The 22,190-nt window shown below is 46.6% G+C and overlaps 1 protein-coding gene across 1 annotated transcript; it reads right to left on the bottom strand.

Moving 5' to 3' along the window:
* Window positions 1-1,034: 1,034 nt before the first annotated feature.
* Window positions 1,035-19,499, bottom strand: Myl12b (myosin light chain 12B). Its single transcript, XM_038315285.2, has 4 exons — window positions 19,348-19,499; window positions 5,083-5,281; window positions 2,453-2,614; window positions 1,035-1,452 (listed from the first exon to the last, which is right to left on the bottom strand). The coding sequence occupies exons 2-4, from the start codon at window positions 5,264-5,266 to the stop codon at window positions 1,280-1,282; spliced, it is 519 nt and encodes a 172-aa protein (XP_038171213.1). The 5' UTR covers window positions 5,267-5,281; window positions 19,348-19,499; the 3' UTR covers window positions 1,035-1,279.
* Between the last annotated feature and the right edge of the window lie 2,691 nt (window positions 19,500-22,190).

The raw sequence follows: 22,190 nt of genomic DNA, 5'->3' as shown, positions 1-22,190 counted from the left end.
GAACACTGTCTCATTTAAGGATGAGGAAGAGCTCAGGTGTAAAAGGACAGCAGGAGAAAGCAGGCCAGGGTGCTGCACCGAGTTACAAGACACAGGCAGCAAGCAGCGCGCATGCTGATTTTGAACAACGTTTAGGAGAAATAGGTGTCACTGTCACCAAACTTCCTTTTCATCTGCCTTTGTCTCCTTCCCTAAGTCTACAGAAGCACATCTATAATTGCTTGTAATGTTCATCCTCTAATTTTTTTCACCGAGGTTTGCACATGCTGAGCACAGGACTCCCACCAAGCCACACCCCAGTCTGTGTGTTTTTGTCTTTTGCTTTCTCCCTGGGATAAATCCTCTGGAAAAATTTCAAACAACTGTCTTGCTGCAAGATGGTTTTAAATGTCAAAAATGACCACTGAGCTCTGAATTCAGTGAAATGGCATGTGTTGGCACTTTTGGCTTTCTGTAGACCTTGCGAGCTCTGGACTTAGTAAAACAGAACCGTGGCTCTCACCAACAGTGACCAAAGAGTTGGTCACTCAGCCCTCACCCCCAACCCCAACTTACCAAAGAGGGCAAGCGGCTGGGGGTGTGGCTCTGGGGTACTGTATGCTCAACACCCAGCAACCAGTGCAGTCAGTAACAGCCTGTCTCACCAAACTGGGGTGAAGGCGCTCTGAGAACCGCCGGGGTGCATGCTGCACACAGGAAGTACTTCTCCAGAACGACACACGTGCTGACAACATCAGAGCAAAGGAAACTGCTCTGAAAGACAACACTCTATGCTGGCATTTAACAGATGTCCCCCTAGAAGAAGCAAAGCTCTTGAAGATGCTAAAGTGATTTAAAAGTTCCGAAGAACACTGCTGTCCTGGGGATGTGCAAATTACAGTCTGCATCTCACAAGGTTGGAGGCCTGAAGGAAGGGCTATCCCAAACTGCCACTCATTTGTCTTACACTCCATTTGAGTCAGCATAATCTTTATTTCAAAATAACATTTTTATTATATAAAAATGTAAAAAATCCAGCAAACCAGAACTATGGATATGTTTTCCTGGGCTTTCACATTGTTGATTTTTATTCGCATGGCATTTTCAACACAATTTACAGCATTGTCCCCATTTCCAGTCTGATTATACAAGTGCTAAATGACAGAAAAGTCTGAAATAAATACATTACAAAAGAGGCAAAGCTGTGAACTAAGTGGCATGCAGAAGGTCCTACAGGTGGGGGAAGGAGCCGAGAAGGAAGTGAGTAGGGTCACGTGACAGGAGCCCCCGCTGGAGCTCTTCAGTCGTCCTTGTCTTTTGCTCCGTGCTTGAGGATGCGCGTGAACTCGATGTAGTTGAAATTGCCCTTCTTGTCAATGGGGGCCTCCCTATAGAGCTCATCCACTTCCTCGTCTGTGAAGCGATCGCCCATGGTTGTCAGCAGCTCCCTCAGGTAATCCTCCTGGATGGTGCCTGGAGGGCAACAAGGGGCGGACTCACAGACACCCAAGTGCATGGTAGGTCCTGATTCCAGCCTCACGTTTCCGCACACTCAGCCACACCACACGGAACTGCACCACTGCTTCCCATCCCATCAATACTAAAGTATGTCAAAAGCTTCAAAGCAGAGAGGTGGCTCCGCAGTTAGGAGCACAGGCCGCTTTCGGAGAACCTGGATGATTTCCAGCATCCACAAAGCAGTTCAGAATCTAACCTGTAAGTGCAGTTTCAAGGGATCTAATGCCCTCTTCTGGCACCAGGCATACGCACGCACGCACGCACGCGCGCGCACACACACACAATATTTATATACAAAAAAGAAAAATAAATCATTTTAAAAACCACAGTATAGAAATAAAAAGTCAAATAATAATAAGTGGTGACTTCCCAGAACAAAGGCAATGTCACCCAGATGAATGGCTCAGGGAGAAAAGTCAGGAAGGAGCGAGGGAGATTCCAGATGTGTGAGGAAAAGGAGGACTGAAGGAAGAAGGGATGGAAAAAGGAAGAAACATGGGACTGAAAGGCTTTCATGTCAAAGCGTGCTTCTCCAAAAGGGCAGGAAAATGAAGACAAAACAGAAAACCCTGAGGTAACTCCAGAGACACACAACACTTCAAATGCTCATGCTAGGAACTATGCCTTCTAGAGAAACAGGGTCTCTGAGCAGTTTTCATCCCTAAGGTGACACAATGGGCCCTAATTCTTACGACTGCTCTAAGAAGCTCGAAGTCAAATTCGAGGTGAGCAAGGTACGCTGTAGTTTCATGGCCTACAACAGATACGTGACAAGACCATTTCTGGTGTATCCCTATTTTAAAACAACAGGGTTTTCTTTTTTTATCCCTATTTTAAAACAACAGGGTTTTCTTTTTTGTTTTAATTAAAAAAATTACACATTAAAAACATGTCCTAAAATGTGCTCCAAAGACCCTAAAATGAGGCTGGCCGCAAACATGCAAGCAGCATTTACCTGTTGCTTCCTCATCAAAGCACGCGAAGGCGTTTCGGATGACGTCCTCAGGATCTGTGCCGTTCAGCTTCTCTCCAAACATGGTGAGGAACATGGTGAAGTTGATGGGGCCCGGGGCCTCGTTCATCATGGCATCCAGGTAGGCGTCCGTGGGGTTCTTGCCTGTAAGAGGACACATTCAAACAGGCTGCTCCCAAGCTGCCAGCCACACCGGTAAGAGGGCCAATCGCATTACTTTGTGTTAGCGTGCCACATCGCATGTATGGAGGCCTGAGGAAAACTTCCAGGAGTTGGTTCTCTCTTTCCACAAGGGTTCCAGGGACCAAACCCACAGGCTTTGAACATAAGCACCTTTCCGTGCTGAGCCACCTTGCCAACTTCTTCATCACTTTCTCATTAAAAAACAAAACCCCAAAAGTCTCAAGTTTTGACAGGGAACACCACACTATCACATGTTGATTCTACACTGATTCATCAGGGGTTGTTATTTTAATACCAGTTATTTAAAAAAAAAAAAAAAAATCAACAGGCAGCACACGCCTTTAATCCCAGCACTTGGGAGGCAGAGGCAGGTGGATCTCAGTGAGTTCCAGGCCAGTTGGCCTACAAAGTGAGTCCCAGGACTGTTACACAGAGAAACTGTGTCTCGAAAAACCAAATAAAAAAATAAAAATAAGTTTAAAAAATTGACATTAATATTTCTAATTATGATACAGTTGCATGTGATTTGGTATGCTTCAAAATTATTTATAAGCTGATCATTTGGGTTAAAATTATTAGGTCAGTTTGGGACTGGGAACTTCTTTTGAACGAAATTAAATAAAGCACGGTCAATCCCAAGTGCAGTTTCTACATGCTGCTGACTGGAATCTTCTTTTGCTTTACTTTTTTGTTGGGGTGGGGGCACGTCTGCTCTATAGCCCAGGTTGGCCTCAAATTCTCAGGGATCCTCGTCTCATCCTCCTGCTTGCTGACGGATAAGCAACCATGCCAGACTTGAACTGGGGTGCTGACCGTCTTGTTTATAAAGAGAATCCTGATCTCAGTTCCTACTGAGAACAGCTCTCAGGACAGTGGCCAGAGACCTGACAGGGAGGGGAAGCAGCTGTAGAGCTCCCCACAGGAAAGGTCTTGAAACCAGTTCACCAATTGGCTATGAGGTCTGGAGAAGGTGGAAGAACAGGAACTCAAACCCAGCTCTCCAGACATCGAGGTTAGTGCCAGCTGGCCCACACAACCTCCTTTAGTCTTAACCTGTGAAAAGGGCTGACTAAAGCCAGTATCTTGATGGTCTCTTCAGACACCAAGTTGACACACATGAAATGGGTCTTCAGATCTAAAGGAGCATCTTAGAACTATACCACACTAGAAGCTGATGGCAGTCCAGTCTAGAACTTGGGGGTCATCTAAGAAACACATGGACAGCTATTGCACTGCATGGCAAATCCACCTCACTACACCCACTTAGCTCACCCGTACAACAGGAGCCACTGAGCAAGTGAGTTCGAGGCCAGCCTGATCTACAGAGAGACTTCCAGGACAGGCTCCAAAAGCTACAGAGAAACCCAGTCTCGAAAAACAAAACAATCAAAAAACAATAACAACAAAAAAACAACCCCACTTCCCTGTTTGGACAGCAAATCTAGTTGTCCTGCAGCCTTCCAGGGGTGGAGTGCAGGGGTGACTGTAACCCAGAGGCTCAAGAGAGTTCTCAGAGCGAAATAGGAATCGAAAATGGATCTTTTTAAAAATGTGTGTGTGTAGCCAGGTGTGGTAGCATACACCTTTAATCCTAGCACTAGGGAAGCAAAGGAGGTCTGGTCTACAAAGCAAGTTCCAGGACAACTATACAGAGAAACCCTGTCTCAAAAAACCAAAACAAACAAAAAACAAAACAAAAACAAACAAACCAAAAAAAGTGCACACGCACGTGGTGTGTGTGTTTGTGTCTGTTGGTGGTGCACATATAAATGTGTGTGTACCAGCACTGTGGAGCACACGTGGAGGACAGAGGACAATGTCCAAGAGCCACGTCTCTCCATCCTGGAGTTCACACTGAAGGCACCAAGCTCAGCAGCATGCACCTTTAACCTGCTGAACCATCTCTATGGTTTTTAGGAAAAAAAAATGTCAATTTCTCTCTCTCTCTCTCTCTCTCTCTCTCTCTCTCTCTCTCTCTCTCTCTCTCTCTCTCTCTCTCTCTCTCTCTCTCTCAATTATAAAAAACATTACTGTGGAAGTCTCTTTCCTGGGGGTCCATTTTTGAGTAACACTGTCCTTCCTTCCCAGGCAACCATTGTTGGTTATAAAGAGCTTCCTCTTTGTTCATTTGCTCATGGCCTGTCCTCCACCCACAGAAGATTATTAGCTGCATTTGTTACTGTGACTTCTGGTCTTCTGCATATAGCCACCAGCATGCTTGTACATGCACGTGCGCGCACGCGCGCGCGCGCGCGCGCACACACACACACAATCAACTTAGCTAACAGGAACAACAGTACCTGCCAGGTCCCCCATTAGAGCTGATTTCCCCCTTGTCGGGTCCAGCCCTGAAAAGGCCCCAAGAATTGAATCACAAGACAAATGAATCAGAGATGGATCACCACCAGGTAAAAGGCACAAAAGGCTACCTAGAGAAGCCAGCATGTCATGCAAGTCCTCCTTGTCGATGAAGCCATCCCGGTTCTGGTCAATCATGTTGAAGGCCTCTTTGAACTCCTGGATCTGGGACTGGTCAAACATGGCGAACACATTGGATGTTGCGCGCTGAGGGCGCTTCTTGGTGGTCTTGGTCTTGGCCTTTTTGCTCGACATGGTGGTGGTTTAACTCTGGAATTAAATGAAAAAATGCTTAATACATAAAGCAAAACAGGGCACACACACATACCTAAAGTTAGTGAATAAAAGTATTTTTCTTTCTCTTTCTGAAAACAGAGTCGTGTTGTGTGTATAATGTCCCCCATGTGAATTCAGGGACCAGATTTGGGTCTCCTGCAGCCATTTCTCTCACCCCAAGTTTTTGTTTATTGTTTTCCAAAACAGGGTTTCACAGTGTAGCCCTGGCTGTCCAACCTGGAGCTCCACCTGCCTCTGCCTCCCAAGTGCTGGGATTAAAGGTGCCGCCCGGCTCCCAAGACTAATTCTATTCTTATCTATTGGGATTTATAGAACTATATAACAGGGACTGGAGAGATTGTCAGCAGTTGAGAGCAATGGCTGTTCTTCCAGAGGACCTGGGTTCAATTCCCACCACCCACATGCCAGTTCACAACTGTTGGTAGTTCCAGTTCCAGGGGATCCAACACTCTCACACAGACATGCCAGCAGGCAAAACACCAATGCATATAAAATAAAAATAAATAAACCATTAAAAGGGCTCCCTCACACAAACCTCTTATCTTTGCTAGGTTCAATTTTCCCACTTATTCCCCACAACAACCAAATGTGACCGATACTTTTATTCTTTCCACTTTACTACCAATGAAATAATCTTTCAGAAACCCAATTTTTCATCATCAAAATATAGTATCTATTATAGTGTAGAGTGTGAACTAAGTAGATACTGTACAAGGATAGACACCTTTAAACCCAATTTCCTCTCGTGGTGTCCAGGCTATCCCTACATTTCCTTCATTTGACAATTCTAAAGATCAGTTAAGAGCAACCGGTCCCACTCCATCACCTTCTACGTTGGTGGCGTTGGTGTTACCTTCCAACACTACTGACAGCCAGCAGCAACTTAACTGTCTAAGAGAATGATAATTTCCTTTTTTTTTTTTTTAAAAAAAAAAAAAGGGTCTCATGTAGTCCAGGCTGGTACTGAACTCAACATGTAGCTGAGGATGACCATAAGCTCTGGATCCTCCTACTTCTGTCTCTCAAGTGCTGGGATTATACGCATGGTTCATGCCCTGGCTGCACTTTAAACAGTGTAAATATCTGCACAGTAGTGTTCTGGTCAATGTGATAGACAGCATGTACAATGGTATATACCCACAGTCTAGGTCTGTAGCAAGCTATTCTATCTGGCCTTGTGTAAGCAAACGCTACTACAGTGTTTGCAGAGCAATGAGACGGCCCAACAAAGGGATTCTCAGAATGTATCCCCATTACTAGTCAGCGCACAAAGTTCAAATCTAAGCCACGAACAAGAGTTATACATAACTTTAAATCTCACAAATACCAGGCCAGTTTTTAAAAAATATTTTTGAGCTTTTATTATTTTTATACATAAAGTCTGCCTTCATATAAAGTCTGTGTACATGTGTGCAGCACCTATGGAGATCAGAAGAGGATGGTGGGTCCTCTGAGAAAGTTACAGGCCAATGTCCGTCTCCATGTGCTCCTGGGACTTGAACCCAGGTCCTCTAGAAGAACAGCCAGTGATGTTAACCACTAAGCCATCTCTCCAGCCCTCAGGACAACTTTAAAAAGTATTTTTATTATTATTTTTAAAAAATTCTGTGCCTGGGTGTTCTGCCTGATGTAGTTGGTGCAGCACATTGGTGCAGTCCCCTGGGACTGGAGTTACGCAGGGTTGTGAGCTGCCGTATGGTGCTCGCAATCCAGTTCAGGTTATCTGAAGAGCAGTCAGGGCTCTTAACCAGTGAGTCATTTCTCCAGCTCCAATTATGATGATGACGGTGGTCACGATGCACGTCTAAAAGGCAGGTGAGTGTGTGGAAGTGAGAGGGCATTTGGGAACGCTTTCTCTCCTTCCACGGTGGTCAGGGTCAGCATGACCTCAGTTGTCAGGCTTGCACGGCAGGCACTGTCACCCCTGAGCTATCTCACCCGCCCATGGCAACTCTTTGATCTAATGTTTTATTGCATCTCTACAACTGCCCTGAGATAGGCACTGCCTAAGTTAAAAAAAAAAGTCCCTGTGTATTAAATAACTCAGGGTTGTTCAGAGGGAGATGTGTATAACCTGGTCCTTGGCTCCTGCGGAGTCCTGCCTGATATTTACTACCTTAGGTCACACCAGATGATCTAACTATGGGTTACGATGGGAGATTTTGGTCATAAGTCATCAGCTTGACGTCTAACAGGGCTGGACATGGAGGTCGGACATGTGGAGAGCTAGGTACACCTATACAACAAGGCCTCACTCCCTGGCTGGCAGCACTCTGCACACGTGACACATGGCTGCTAGGAGCTGACACCGTCCACGACATCACTGGGACAGACAACTGAAGCTGTGCTAGGAAACCTCCCATCAGTGAGCTGGAATCCCAGCAAATCAAACCCGAGTGTGGCCCCGGGGACACCTAGAGGTACAACTGGTGTGAGTGTGAGGACAGCACAGGGGAGTTCCCCTTCTGCAGCGCCACTGCTTCCGAGGGACACACAACTAGCTGTCTCAGTTAGGGTTCCTACTGTGGTAAAACCACGGACAAAAGCAACTTAGGGAAGAAAGGGTGACTCCATCACCAAGGGAAGTCAGGGCAGGAACTCAAGCCCAGACCATGGAGGGGTGCTGCTTACTGGCTTCCTCCTCCTAACTGGCTCAGTCTGCTTTCTTATACAATCCAGGACCACCCACAGGGAGCTGGGCCTCCCGACACTTCACAGACTGGACTACGATCCACACTGGGTCCTGGTTTGTGTCAAGATGATAGAAACCAAGCCGCACTCTGGCCATGTTAGCTGTCGACAAAGGAACTCGGGCTGTGGACTCTGCGCCTAGTGTACGATGTTTGGGTTAGCACAGCTCTGAAGTACTCCAGCTTCATGGTGCTGACTCTCAACACAGTCTTCTTCTCCTCCCCGTAACTCAGTTTGCTATCTGACTGCAGTTATATGGAAAGTTACACGAAGAACAGACAGAACGTGGTCACTACTGGTCACTCCCCCCTTTTATTTTCTTTATTTTTCTGGCTGCTGCTACGGCGGCACTGGTGGCAACCTTGTCTTAGTTAGGATTACAATTTTGATGATAAAACATCAGGACCAAAAGCAAGTTGGGGCGGAAAGGTTTTATTTTATTTGGCTTACACAGCATACTGAGAGGACATAAAGGCAGGCACTCACACAGAGCAGGAGTGGAGGCAGAGACCATTGAGGGGTGCTGTCCACTGGCTTGCTCGGCCTGTTTTCTTACAGAGCCCAGGAATGAATGTGGAATATTAGATCACACCGTGACACCCAGACTGTTAATAAAATTACCTTGAATCCGGGGCAGAGTCAGCAACTACCTGACAGAAATCAGCCATAGAGAAGCCAGGAATTTCGATAGAGAAAACCAAAACGAAGGAAAGGGAGGGACTAAGTTTGGCTTTTTTTGTTTGTTTTTTGTTTTGGGATGAGTGAAGAGGCTTGTCTTTTGTGGTGTCTCTGGCCAAGGTCAGCTGGTTGCTTCTCAGCTTCTGTGACCTAGCAGATTTCCACTCCCCATATCTGACTTCCAAGTCTTCATTGGTAAATAGAACAATAGATTTAGCTTAAACCTACACAGCCTAACCTAACCGGTTCTGCTGTAGCAGCAGGACCAGAATGCCTTCTAGGCTGCAGCCAGTGGTGGGTGGGGCACTGACTAGGGGGCAGTGGGGCCAGAGACGATAATTAAAAATATCAATAGTATTATATTTAGTTGCTAAGCCAAGAGAAAAACTACAAGGGAAGGCGCCACCCAGAGTGGAGAAAATGCTGCAGGCTTGCCTACATCCTGATCTTGTGGAGGCTCCCTCTCTCAGATGACTCTATCTTGGGTCAAGTTAAACTAAAATTAGGCAGCACAGGAATAAATCCAGGTTCTCATGCATATTATAATATGTTCTTCCAATGAGCCACCCCTTGATGCTTTACATCCCAAAATTGTTAGACCCAAGGTTTTCTCGTGTGCAAAGTGTTTGGGTGAAGGCTTCACTCCAGGCCCTGGCATCCATATACCCAAAGAGTCTAGAATGTTCAGATGGAGGCGCCACCCTGAGCCTCAGTTCAGACTCCACCCCTGAGAAAGCCCGTCAATAATAACCCCTCCCTAGAGAGGCTCAAGACCTAGGGTGTTTAAACTGCCCCCTAGAGAATAAACGTGGTTTTTGGTCTTCCTTTCCAGTCTTCTTTCTTGAAAGCCACCCAAGACTGTATCCATTAAACTTGGGCTTTTCCTAATTTGGTCTGATTTTGTCTAATTTGGATTACTGACTGTAATCGCGGAGAAGCTTATCAGGGTGCAGAAACTTCAAAAAGTATTAAATCTTATTTCAAGACTTAGTAGATATTAGTAGTCTGAAGGCACAGATAAGTTCTACCAGCCGATCATTTATGCAAACTCACTAATGAGTAACATTTAAAAAATAATCTGTTAACTCTATCATGCTGAAAGTTAACCCAAAATATCCTACACTAAACATTTTTGAGGCTTAATTAGAGTTCTTCAAGAAGGTAGAACTAAACGCAAGGACTAGCTTAATGAGCTTGTTTAGTGGAAAAGAACTGGTGGGGGCAGCACCACAGTCTCAGCTGGGATGGCAGTCAGTCTGACCCCCAAATGAAGGGGAGGAGCCGGGGAAGGGGAAGGGGGAGCAGCGGGAGGGGAGGCTGGTGGCGGTTACCAACAGGCTCATCAGAATGTGCTACAGAGCACGCAGGGGACTGGGGAAGCATCTGAGTTCTTCACAGGTTTGGTTTTTGCCACAACTCTCTTATGGGTATGTACTGTCTTTTTCCTAAGCACTCCTTCCTTAATGCTTGTGTTTAAATCTCTATTAAAAGTGTCTGTGTACATACACGGATGTGTGTGGAAGTCGGAGGCCGATGGTGGGTGTCTTAAACACTCCCACTTTCTGAGGCAGGGTCTCTCACTATGCAAGGAGAGCTCACTGACCAGCCAAGGAGCTCCGGGGATCCCTGCCACCGTGCTTTCCCAGCACTGGGATCCTAGGTGCACATAGTGTCCGCCATTTATGTGGGATCTGAATCATGACCAAGCACTTTACTGAGTCATTACCCAGTCCTAAAACTGTTTGTTAAGAAACCCAACTTTGAGCCCAGCATGGTGAGATCCTGTCTCAAACCACCACCAGCAACCCAACTTTGTTATACCTACATACATACCTACATACATACATACTCTCTCTCACCCCCCCCCCCCCCCATTCTTTAAAGTTTTACTATGTTTATAGCCCTGGCTAGCCTTGAATTTATGATCCTAAGTGCTGGGTATTTAGGTATTTTAGGTTTTAGGTATTTTAGGGCTGGGGACATAATTCAGTGAGAGTAATTGTCTCGTTCAAGGTACTGGGTTCAATCCCTGAAGCACAAAAATAAAATATACTTCATATAACTATATGGCACCTATATAAACTAAACATACACATCAGTTGGAAAGTGAGCAAAGGTATCAAAACTGGCAGTCTGAAGGGGAGGCCCAGAAGAAAACAGCCCTCCTCTTGCTTTCTGAGATAAGCACCTCTGCTTCCTCACCTCCCACTTGCTCTCCAGCCCACAGAGAGCTGGTCATCCATCTCTGCCACAGCAGCCGCTTCAAGGAGACAAACTCGGGAAGTCTTCCAGGCCCTTTTCCTGTGCTTGCCACTGTTGGAGCTGGGCTGGGGACTGCTGACCCCACTCGTGTGGCTCCGGTCCTCCTTCCAAGACTGGCCCTCTGCATTTTCTTCTTCTTCCATCCCCACTCACTTGGCATCCAGGTTTCTCTTGCCCTGCCATTTCTGACAAGTTCACCATGCGTCCAAGGCTGATAGTTTCTCCTTCTGCCTCCCCAGTGCTGGAATTATGGCATGTACCACTACACCTGGCTCTTATGTAGAATATTTTTATAACCTGCAAGGCAGTCTCTGCCTCTTGGTTGCATCAAAATTCCCCTCCACGGCTTAAAGCTCTCTCCTTGGATGATCTCATCGACTCTCACTGTCCTGGCTCCGAGGCTACACCTCCAGGCTTGTGCTCCACCTTTGTGCTTTAGATTCCTACCCGACTGCCTAGGAATCACGCCCATTCGGCCCTCCCACAGACACCGCAAAACCAACATGCTGAAAACTGAGTCCATTATCCTCCCTCTCAACTTTCCCAGCTTTCAGATTTCTCAGTCCACCCACTCACCCTGCCAGGAAGCCAAGTCATCCTCCACAAATCCCTCCCGTCTCTCAAATAGTTCTCAGATGTGTTCATCTTCCTCATTTCTCTGTCACAACGGAGAGCCCCATCTTCCTCATTCACATAGACTTATTTCTAGCTTGAGACAGACTGACCTCGCATTCCTGGTCCTGCCTCTCCAGTGTGGGTATCAAAAGCATGCACTACCATGGATTTTTTTTAAGACATTTTTTAAATTTGTGTGTGCCAACATATGCACGGATGTCAGCTGCCAATGTTTGAAAGCCGGTTTCCTCTCACCACATGGGCTTGGCTTCTGGGATCAAACAGAGGCTGCAGGCCTGGCAGAAACAGCCATCACACACTGAGACAATTCTTCAGCCCCACGTATACGTATTTAACACACATGCGTGCACACACACACACACACATGCTTACTTTTTTTCCAGAAGAGGAGTCACAAGTGGATAACGTTCAAGACGCCCTGAATTGAACGAAACTGCCTGCCTTCCCTATGATGTAACTGAAGACCAGACAGTAAATGACCCCAGGTTAGCTGTGCTCACCCCCACTGGAGGTCCTTCCACTCCCACACTCTACGTCATGCTAGCCTCTCCTGGTCACTCTAACTCATGTAAAACCTTTCCAAGTTGCCCACGGAGACAAAAGTGGGCTTCTGAGCAGCGATTCTCCTCTACACTCGGCTCACAGAAGAGCAGAATTTCCACATAAATCCGAGTTAGAGCAGAGAAACTGCACGGACAGCAGGACTGCACGGCGAGCGACCTACAGATGGAGGAACCCGGGGTGTGTGTGGCGGAGCAGCTCAGACTGGGTTCATGAGTGCCAATATCTTTTTTTTTTTTTTTTTTTTTTTGGTTTTTCGAGACAGGGTTTCCCTGTAGTTTCTAGAGCCTGTCCTGGAACTAGCTCTTGTAGACCAGGCTGGCCTCGAACTCGCAGAGATCCGCCTGCCTCTGCCTCCCGAGTGCTGGGACTACAGGCGTGCGCCACCACCGCCCGGCTTTTGTTTTGTTTTTTTGAGACAGGATTTCTCTGTAGCTTTGAACTAGCTCTTGTCTGGCCTTGAACTCACAGAGATCTGCCTACCTCTGCTGGGATTAATGGCTTGCGCCACCACCACCACCTGGCCAGCAGTATCTTCTATTGGTCATGATTTAACAGAGAAACCTTTACGCTCAATTATCAAAGTGGTGTGTGTGTATGTTATGTGTGCACGTGGCGGGGGCCCACCTAACCAAACACTCTGCCCTTAGACTACAGTTACAGATGAGACTATTCACAGAAAACATTGCCCAGAATGTAAATTACCAACTTTAATACAAACAAGACCCATTTTCTCTTCAAACATTTTACTATTTCTCTACATTCCTAATATAGTGAACTAAGTGGTATCTGTGCTCTCAGGTCACACCATAGGCTGGGGTGCAGGAAGCCGGTGTCACAAGTGATATAAATGTCTGATATCCAAGTCAGAGCAAGGGAACGTATCATTAACGAGCAGGCTTGGAAAGATGCTCAGAGCACATGCTGCCTATGGCTTCCAACCTCCCTCTGATGCTTTCCCAAGTCTGTTGTCACCCTATGGCCAATAAACACGGCTCCCCCAGCAGCTGGTCATGTATCAGTCATCTATGAAGTTTATAAAAATGATGCCTGGGTCTTCGTCAAGCCTACCAGAAGGGGATGTTGGCGTGGAGGCCAAGAATTTAAATGCACCAAGTAGGAGTTGGAGAGCTGGTTCACTGGCTGGAGTACTTGCAGAGGACCAGGATTTGATTCCTAGCACTTACGTGGAGGCTCAGAATCATCTGTGACTCTAGTCCCTGGGGATCTGACACCCACTTCTGACCTCCAGAGGTATCAGGCATGTACACGGTGCACAGATATACATGCAGGCAAAACACTCATAGTCATGAGATAATAAAATAAATAAAAATTTAAAAAAATGCACCATGTGTTTCCAATGTTCGGCTAAGGCTCAAACCACTTAGCCCACTCTGGCTGTATAAATGTCCAGTTTCCCCTGGCTTTTCAAAGTTGATGGTCATTATGGGAAAATGAGATGCAGAGGCCTGGGTTCTAACGCCAGTTCTGACATGAGCAGCTGTTTGACCCTTGGCTAGTCTAGCTATCCCAGACCCCATTTTCCTCATCCATCTAAGAGGTCACTTACGAGCTAGCTAGGAAGATGGCTCAGTTGGTGCTTAGCCTTTGAGCATGAGACTTGAGTCTGAGCCTAGAATCTGGTGATGCATGTGGGCCAGTGGTAGATGATGTCTTAAAATGAAGTTGAACACACCTGAGAAATGACACCAGAGATTGTCCTCTGGCCTGCACATGCACGCACACACATATACACATATCCAATAACTGGCTCATAGCCAAAAACTGGCAGCCAGCAAATTACATGCAGTCTGTAGGAAGGTTTGGTTAGTACCCTCCAAGATGGCCTTTAAAATGTCTCTTCAAAAATTAGCTTTACTTAGAAACCGAATTTCAAACATCTTGTTTTTTTTTTTTTTTTTTTTTTTTTTTTTGAGACAGGGTTTCTCTGTGGCTTTGGAGCCTGTCCTGGTACTAGCTCTTGTAGACCAGGCTGGTCTCGAACTCACAGAGATCCGCCTGCCTCTGCCTCCTGAGTGCTGGGATTAAAGGCATGCGCCACCACCGCCCGGCTCAAACATCTTGAACAACTGCAGAATGAATAACTAGACTAGACCCCCTCCCTACACCTATGTTCATGCTATCTGCATGGATCCCAATGGCACCGAACTTCCTTCCCTCCCTTGCCAATGGGGTAGTTAGGCTCAACGGCTGTCACCGTGAAGTGACCAATGTAAACAGAGCATTATGAAATGATGGTGGCTGACTGTCACGAGAGACACTGCACCCCCTGCTCGCTCTGTTGAGTCAGTACGTAGATGCTTGCAGCAGGAAGTGGGGAGCTAGGCCTCCTACCAACAGCCAGAAGCAACTGGCCAGCCGCGTGGGTCAACCATACTGAAGAAGACAATCCTTCAGATAAGGACAGCCTCACAAGACTAAAGTGTTTGGAGATTTTTGGCTTTTAAAAACTGGAATTTATTAGCTAGGTATGATGACACACCCCTCTAATCCCAATACTCTGGACAGAGGCAGGCAGATCTCTTTAAATTCAAGGTCAACCTGGTCTACTAAGTTAAGTTCCAGGACAGACGGGGCTATAAAGATCCTGTCTCAAAAAAAAAAAAAAAAAAAAAAAAAAATCCAAAAAAACCCAAAAGAACAAACAAACAAAACCCCCAGGTATTGCCTTACAGGCCCTCAAACAAAACTGAGGGCAATTTGTTACACATCAACAGGAAAGCAGCAATACCACTGCTCCGTGATGCCTTTAACGTGAGACGAGGAGACATCTTCGTTTTGAGATTAGAGCCACAGAATTCTAGAAAGTTCAAATGGATCAGTCAGGGGACTAGGGAATTTCTATTTCTGGTTAAGAAAATGTGACTGTGACAGAATTTCCCCCCAGGTTCAGTAGGTTCTCTGAGAAGCCTGCCACCACCATCCTATTTCCTATGCCTCTACTGCTTTGCAGGTTTTTCTTGCTTTCTAATTGCAGCTTTCTTCAAAGTTCCATCCTTACACGTGCTTAAAGGCTGGCTGAGAAGCGTGTATCACAGAGGCTCCACTCAAGCTGGGCTCGGTGCTTCATGTCTGCCCTCCCAGCACTCTCCAGGCCAAGGCAAGAGGACCGCCACAAGTTCGAGGCTAGCCTGAGCTACACAATGAGCCCCAAGCCAGCCTCGTTACAGAATGAGGTTCTGTCTAAAAAACCGAACCAAACAACACAAGCCATAAAATTAACAAATAAAAGTTTTCACTCAGTGTGAGTCAATTAGGGAGGAAAGGTGGAAACTGGCTTTGTGGGCAAAGGAATCATAAAGGACTCAAATTTTAGGGGCTGGAGTCATCAAGAGCGAAAGCTGCTCAGAGAAGACCACAACCAGGGGTACTCAGTCTTTTACATCTACACACCCCACACACATAACTAAACATAAATCTTCACAGAAGACTTCTCGTTCTAGCCCAACTACACTAGGATGGCAGATGCCCAAGGTGGGGGTTGTGAAGTCTTGTTTGCAAGGACAAGGGTGAGCAGAGTCACAGCAGGAGAAACCGAGAGCAAAAGCAGAGTGGCTCCAGAGTTTAACACTCTGATCTTTTTACATTCAGTTTCATCCTTTCCAAGGTCTGTCAGAATCTAGAAATTTCACAGGGCTTCCCATGATGAGCTACTGTTCTAATTCCGAGGATCACATGACTGGACACAAGAACAACAGTTTGAAAGCAGCAATCAGAAAGAGAATTCAGTATACAGTCAAATTAAGATGCTTTACAAAATTAACCTAATGTACTTAATGACACATAATTGTTTTTATGCTACATACGTAGGTTTTTTAAAATTCCATAATTATCTTTCTTTTAAAGAGTCAAACACAGCTTTTACAGCCAACACCAGGCACACTTGCCCACACGTGTATTTTCACGCTTGCCACGTACACCGCAGCACCCTCTCTTCTTCCTTCCTTACAGGTGTTCTGGGTGTCCCGACAGTTCCCTATTCTCCGATATCTCTAACATTTCTAAAGTGCGCAAATCTGACCACTTTTGTAACAGTGTGCGCCCATGGAATAACCCAAGTCCGTTACAAATGTTAAACATCATTCCAGAAAGTTTCCCGGAAGTCACTACCCAGGCAAATCTTGTTTGGATTTCTTTTCTGAGACAAGTTTTACTACACTGTCCAGGCTGACTGAAGCTCAGGAACTCCTGCCTCAGCTCCCAGGGGCTACGATAGAGGTTATCAGAGACCATCTTAACTTGATCTACTCTTGTGAGTGTCTTTTAAACCAAAAGGCAAATGTATATACTTGTGTAGGCCTGGATTCTTTCTTTCATTTCTTTTTTTATTTTAAGATTTATTCACTTTTTAAAATTTTATGTGCACTGGTGTTTTGCCTGCATGAATGTCTGTGTTAGGATGCCAGATTCCTTGGAACTGGAGTTACAGACAGTTGTGAGTTGTCATGTGGTTGCTGGGAATTGAACCCCAGGTCCTGGAAGAGCAGCCAGTGCTCTTAACTGCTGAGCCATCTCTCCAGGCCAGCCTGGAGTCTTTCAATGTAATATTTTTGAGACTGATCCACTGTGTTGAGTTTATGAATGGCCTTCCTCCTCCTCTATTAAAAAACATTTTTGAGTGTGTGGGATCAAACCAGGACCTCCAACATATCAGGCAAGTGCTACACACTCAGTCCTTTATTCTTTTCTACTAACTTGTAGAATTACATTGAAATTTACAACTTACAAATATTCTTGTTTTTACTTACAAAGGCTTTTTACAGCCTTTTGCCTTTCTTCTTGGATTATAAAATCTAGAAGACGGCCTTGCACATGGCAGGTGCCAGATAGGTAAGCAAGAACACACATATAAGTAACTTCTTTCCATCAAAAACAAATTGCAAACACAAATGTTCACGGTAGAGCAGGTGTTAGAGCTGAGCGAGCACTCCTAAAGTAAGGCTTTTTCTAAGTCAGCACACACTTAGCGAGGCTCTTTTTCCAGAACTTCCTCACAAACTCCACCAACTGGTTACCCCTTGCTCGGTACTTGGAAGTAATATTAGCAAAGGACAAGCTACAAGTTACAGGCACCGGAGTAAGCAAGTCACAAGCACTGACTAACCCTCACAACAGCTTATAATGCAGGTGCATTGCTATCGCTGTTTCCCAGGTAAAAGCTACAAAGTGGCAGAAAGCCTACTTAGGGAATCCAGCCGCACAGCCCCTTGTGTCCTTAGCAGCAGCTGTGACAAACCCGCCTTAAGAACCCTAGGTGAGGTGACCAGCAAGGCTAACGTGTACCTTGGGGCTCAAAAACTGGTGACATCAAGAATGCCGTTCGCCACTCTGATGCTGGTACTCTGAGTCAAAGAAGCGCCTTTAGGTCTCCGCCTCCCTTCTCCTCCCTTTCTCGCTTCCATAGTCTGAAGAGGATCCGAGCATGGGAAGCAAGAACAATGGAGTAGCCAGGGCTACCTCCCTCTGTCTGGAAAAACGCCTAGAGTTCACACCACACTCAGAGTCCAAAGGAGCTGTCCCGGATATCCTGTTTTTCAAGCCAGTTTACTTCCTCTAAAAATGCCAACCTGCACGCACTCCCACCCCCTACAAGCTTGCTGTCTTTTTCACTCCCTTGCCAGTCACAGTGGACTCAGTGACCAACCTTCAGAGGTAGAAGGGGATTTGCTTTGCCTGCCATGTGGAACTAGCCAGAGCCCAAAGATGCTGATAATGAGGGTATAATAAAACTCCTCCTTAGACAGATGGTATTTTTTTTAACCTTGGGAAAATGGGGACACTGGCCCCATCCTTGGCTTTCCTAAGTTTAGCCACCATCACCTGGGGATCTGTCCTTCAGAGACCAAAGCTCAGTAAACTCAGTCTCACTAAAGCAGAAACAAATACGGAGGCAGCCGTCATAGAATTTATTTTAACACAGCGGAAACAAACTTAAAGCTGTGCACTCAGAAGAGTGATCAGGTGCCTCTCTCTCTCTCTCTCTGTGTGTGTGTGTGTGTGTGTGTGTGTGTGTGTGTGAGAGAGAGAGAGAGAGAGAGAGAGAGAGAGTGAGAGAGAGAGAGACTGTGTTTAATGAGTGTACAGAGGAAATTGGTGACATCGTATGAATTTCTCAATTGATCCCAGGCAAATTACCTCACCACTTTCTGTGACTGTAAACTAAAAACGGATTCAGGAGATAGTCTGTAGGGGTCTACTGAATTAGAAAATGCTGTGATTTTTCTCCAACACGCAGGACTACAGTACAGCAAAGTCATCTTTAACGAAAAGCTGTTAACTTGATCCTCTAAAGACCCTTTCATCGTGTTATTTCCTTATAGAGGAATCCAAGTGACTCCCTAAGGTCTCTTACATATTTTTTTTTCATTTCTCTGTAAGTTTTCAATACACCTATAAAAAGGCCTAATTTAGTTAACTACTTTATTTTATTTTACAGGGTCCAGGCCCGGGGCCTTGTATACAAGAGCCCTGCCCCACCCTATCTTTCTTATTCCCAGCTCTTATCCGTTGTTGTTTTGATCCATTCGTGGTGGGCGGAGGGGGCTGATCTCTCGTGCTTCCTGAACATATGATACGATGCCCATCTTTTTCTTTTCTTTTCTTTTCTTTTCTTTTTTTTTTTTTTTTGCGCTTCTGTTACTTCCTCCAAGACATCTAGCCAAAAACACCCAGCTCTTCCTCTTGGAGCCTTTGCTTAGTAAGTTCTCAACTCTTTACAGCTTTTTTTTGAATTTGTCCTTTTCTCAAATGAGCTAAATCTCTGCAAGACGCAAGGTACAGTAAGAATAGATGGAAAGCGGCTCGTTTTAGCCTTTGCTAACCACAAACTCCAGGACCGGTTCCAGGCTTCCTTAGGCAGGAACTGTGGTGCACCAGCGGGCTTCTCCTCCCCCAAAGCGTCTAGAACGGATGCGCGTAGTTGGCGCCGACACACCAGTAGGACCTGAAGCCTGCGGCCGCGGCAGGTGCAGGCAGCCGGGTACCAGGTGTCAGCCATCCAGGCGACGCAGGGCCTGTGCCCAAGATGCGAGGGCCTCGGGCAGGGTTCGCCAGCCCAGGACCTGCGGCAGGGCCGCATCCTGAGCCTCCTCCTCCCGGCCAGCCTGGCGGTCCCGCCGCCCGGAGGCTCCAGGCGCGGTGGCGCAGCAAGAGGGACCGACGCGGGGGTGGGGGTGCCGCGAGCCACTCACCAGATCCGAGGACACACGCACGAGACGACCCGAAAGGCTACTGCGACCGGCGGAGGGCTGCGGAGGGACTGTGGCGGCGCCGCACTTCCGGCCAGGGGGCGGGGCGGAAGGAGCGGCAGCGATCTGGGCGCGACCAACCGCGGCCGCGGGGGTGTGCGGCTAGCGTGTCGCGGGACCCGGGGCCCGGTGGCCAGCGGCGGCGACTAGCCTGGCTGCGCGGCCCGACGACGTGAGCCTGGATGGCCACGAGTACGGATTCCCCAACTCACCTGCACTGCATCCCCCTGCCGCAGTCGCCCCGCGACCCGCCAGCCTCCCCGGCTTCCTGTGCCGGTCCCTCGGTCCTTCCGCATTCCTCGGCCGAGGGCGGAGCGGTAGCACTGGAATTTGACCCGGGTGGGCCGCGATCCGCCCTGGTTTTGGGGTCCCCTGGCGCCGGTAGCGGCCAGTCCGAGGTTGCTTGGTTTAGCAAAGGGCGGTTGGCCTGGTTGAACTGAACTTTAGATAAACAGTTCTAGAGAAGGAATGTAACACGGAAGAGGGCGGAGGCTGAGCACTTCCCCCGTGAGCTCCAGAGCCGCCTTCGCTGATTTGAAATTGCTCTCCAGCCAGTGTCCTTTACTTTCTCCCCAGTTTCAACTTGCAGATTATCAGGGCTCAGCCGATTTTGAATTATTCTTGAAGAAAGGATAGAATTAAGAGTACGCACTGCGCAGGATTTGTTCTAGATACTATGCATAGTGTATTCTTGAGGACAGTTTTTTTTTTTTTTAACTTCCCTCATTCTGGGATAATCTAGGTGAGGAGCACTATTTTGAAATAATGAAGGATAGTCAATCTAGTGCTTGACTAAGCACTCCCCCCCCCCCCCAATATGTGCAGGGCGCTGGGGGAGACAATTAAAAAGGTCTTCCCTCTGAAGTTTACATATTCTAGAAGTCTGATCAGAAATTTTTAGAAGGTAGGGACACTATTGTGTGTCCAGCACCGAGCAGTACTTACAACAAAAAAGGTAGGGGCCAGCGAGATGGTTCAGCAGGTGAAGGTGCCTGCCACCAAGTCTGACTACCTGGGTTAGAGTCTCAGCACCCACAAAGAGAACCAACTCCTGCAAACCATCCAGATGGCGGCAGCAGGGAATGAGCAACTCCCTCCCTCCGCAAGCAAAATACATATATAAGATGTAAAATAAAAACCCTCCAAACAACCCGAGGGTGGCTTTAACTCTGCACTTGAAAATCTGGCGCTGGTATTGAATAGGTCAGAGATGGAAAGTAATTTCCGTTTTTAATAGGCATCAGGTAATGCTGATACTGTCTAATCCTGAGTATTCTTTCCACTTTAATGCCCTGTCCTTAAGTCATTGTTTAAATAATTATGTTTCTTATAAAATCTTAAGAGTTTGTCACAGAACTCTTCCAGTCTATTAACACTTCCTACACAATGTAAGATCAGTTGACAGGCAGGCTGTGGTGTTGGCACAGGCCTTTAATCCTGGCATTCCAGTAGCAGAGAAGCAGGCAGGGGGATCTTGAGCTCAAGGCAAACTTAACACAGCAAGACCCCTTCTCAAAAAAGCAGGGAGTGAGGCTGAAGGAAGGGGTGGATCAGGCTGAGGCTGAGAGGTCGCCGTACCCCTCTATAAAAGACTCATCGTTAAGAATAGGCCCTTTGAGCCTTGGCTTCCCTTCTGGATTTCTTCTCAGGAACCCGCTAGTGAGCAAAATAAGAAAAACTACAATTTGCATATCTGCTGCATTCAGAACCTTCGTTTTCAAGCTTCTAATTTTTGTAGCAAACTTCGAAGGAAGCCTTCCTGTTTCAGATGAGGAAGCTGGCATTTAAGAACAGCCCGACCACAAATCTACTTGGGTAATGAGTGGGGATTATTCAACCACACCCAGCTCTAGATCCATGTTGCTTTTAATCATAAAATGCAATTAGAAACAGCATTGATTTATTTTAGAAGTGGATAAAGAGGTCAACAAAGGTTAAGTAGCTTGCTTACGCCTGTAAATCCCTGGTGTAGCAGAACTGGAACTCTTTACACAGAACTCTGCAGGTCTGCCAGAGCCCTAAACGTCAGCATTGTTCACTATTCTGTTTCATTGTGGTTTCTGCATTCTGAACTACCTAATGGCTGACGCCTGGCAAAGCTCCCTACACTTCTCTGGGACTGGGTAACTACCCTCCTTCCTCCTAAACCTGTAACTGTTTCTGTCACTGTCCACTTGTCCTTCCTTTCTCTCCTCAGTCTGCCTTTTATTCTGGCCGTCCTCCCTTTGTCCCAGCTGCATTCACTTCCTGCCCTAAGTCTCAGGTTCCCTGGTCAGACGCACTCAATCTGGGCACTGAGTCTCAAAGGCAACATGACCATGAGCAGACAGACGGTGGGGTGCTGCCCCTTGGAGTGCTTTCCTGGGGCTTTTGAGATCATTCTTATCATGGAAATTCTAGAGACTGGTTCTGTAATCAAGCCCGCTGCTAGGAGTCGTTCTTTTCATTGGCAGCCATTCTTGCGTAAGCAAAACCCAGTTACTACACAGAGTTCATTTTCATTGAGGGCTGACCACCTACTACTGTTCCTAACGGCTGTTTATGGGGTCGCCCGGATGGAAATGGACACCACGAGAGATAATTTTAGTACTTTCTTCCTAGAGTGAAAACAACCTCTCCCTGCTTGAAGATGTGTTAACGCAGATGGTGGGTTGGGGTTTGTATTGTTTTCAGTAGAAATGGAAATTTGACAAGACTAGCACTGAATGGATAAGCTGAAAGTTATTTTGCTAAAAAAAAAAAAATTTCAAGCAGGAAATCAGGGCAGATTTCTGAGATGGTAATCT

The sequence above is a fragment of the Arvicola amphibius genome, chromosome 18, assembly GCF_903992535.2.
Source record: "Arvicola amphibius chromosome 18, mArvAmp1.2, whole genome shotgun sequence".
Lineage (NCBI taxonomy): Eukaryota > Metazoa > Chordata > Mammalia > Rodentia > Cricetidae > Arvicola > Arvicola amphibius.
This window is presented reverse-complemented; position numbering and strand designations above follow the sequence as displayed.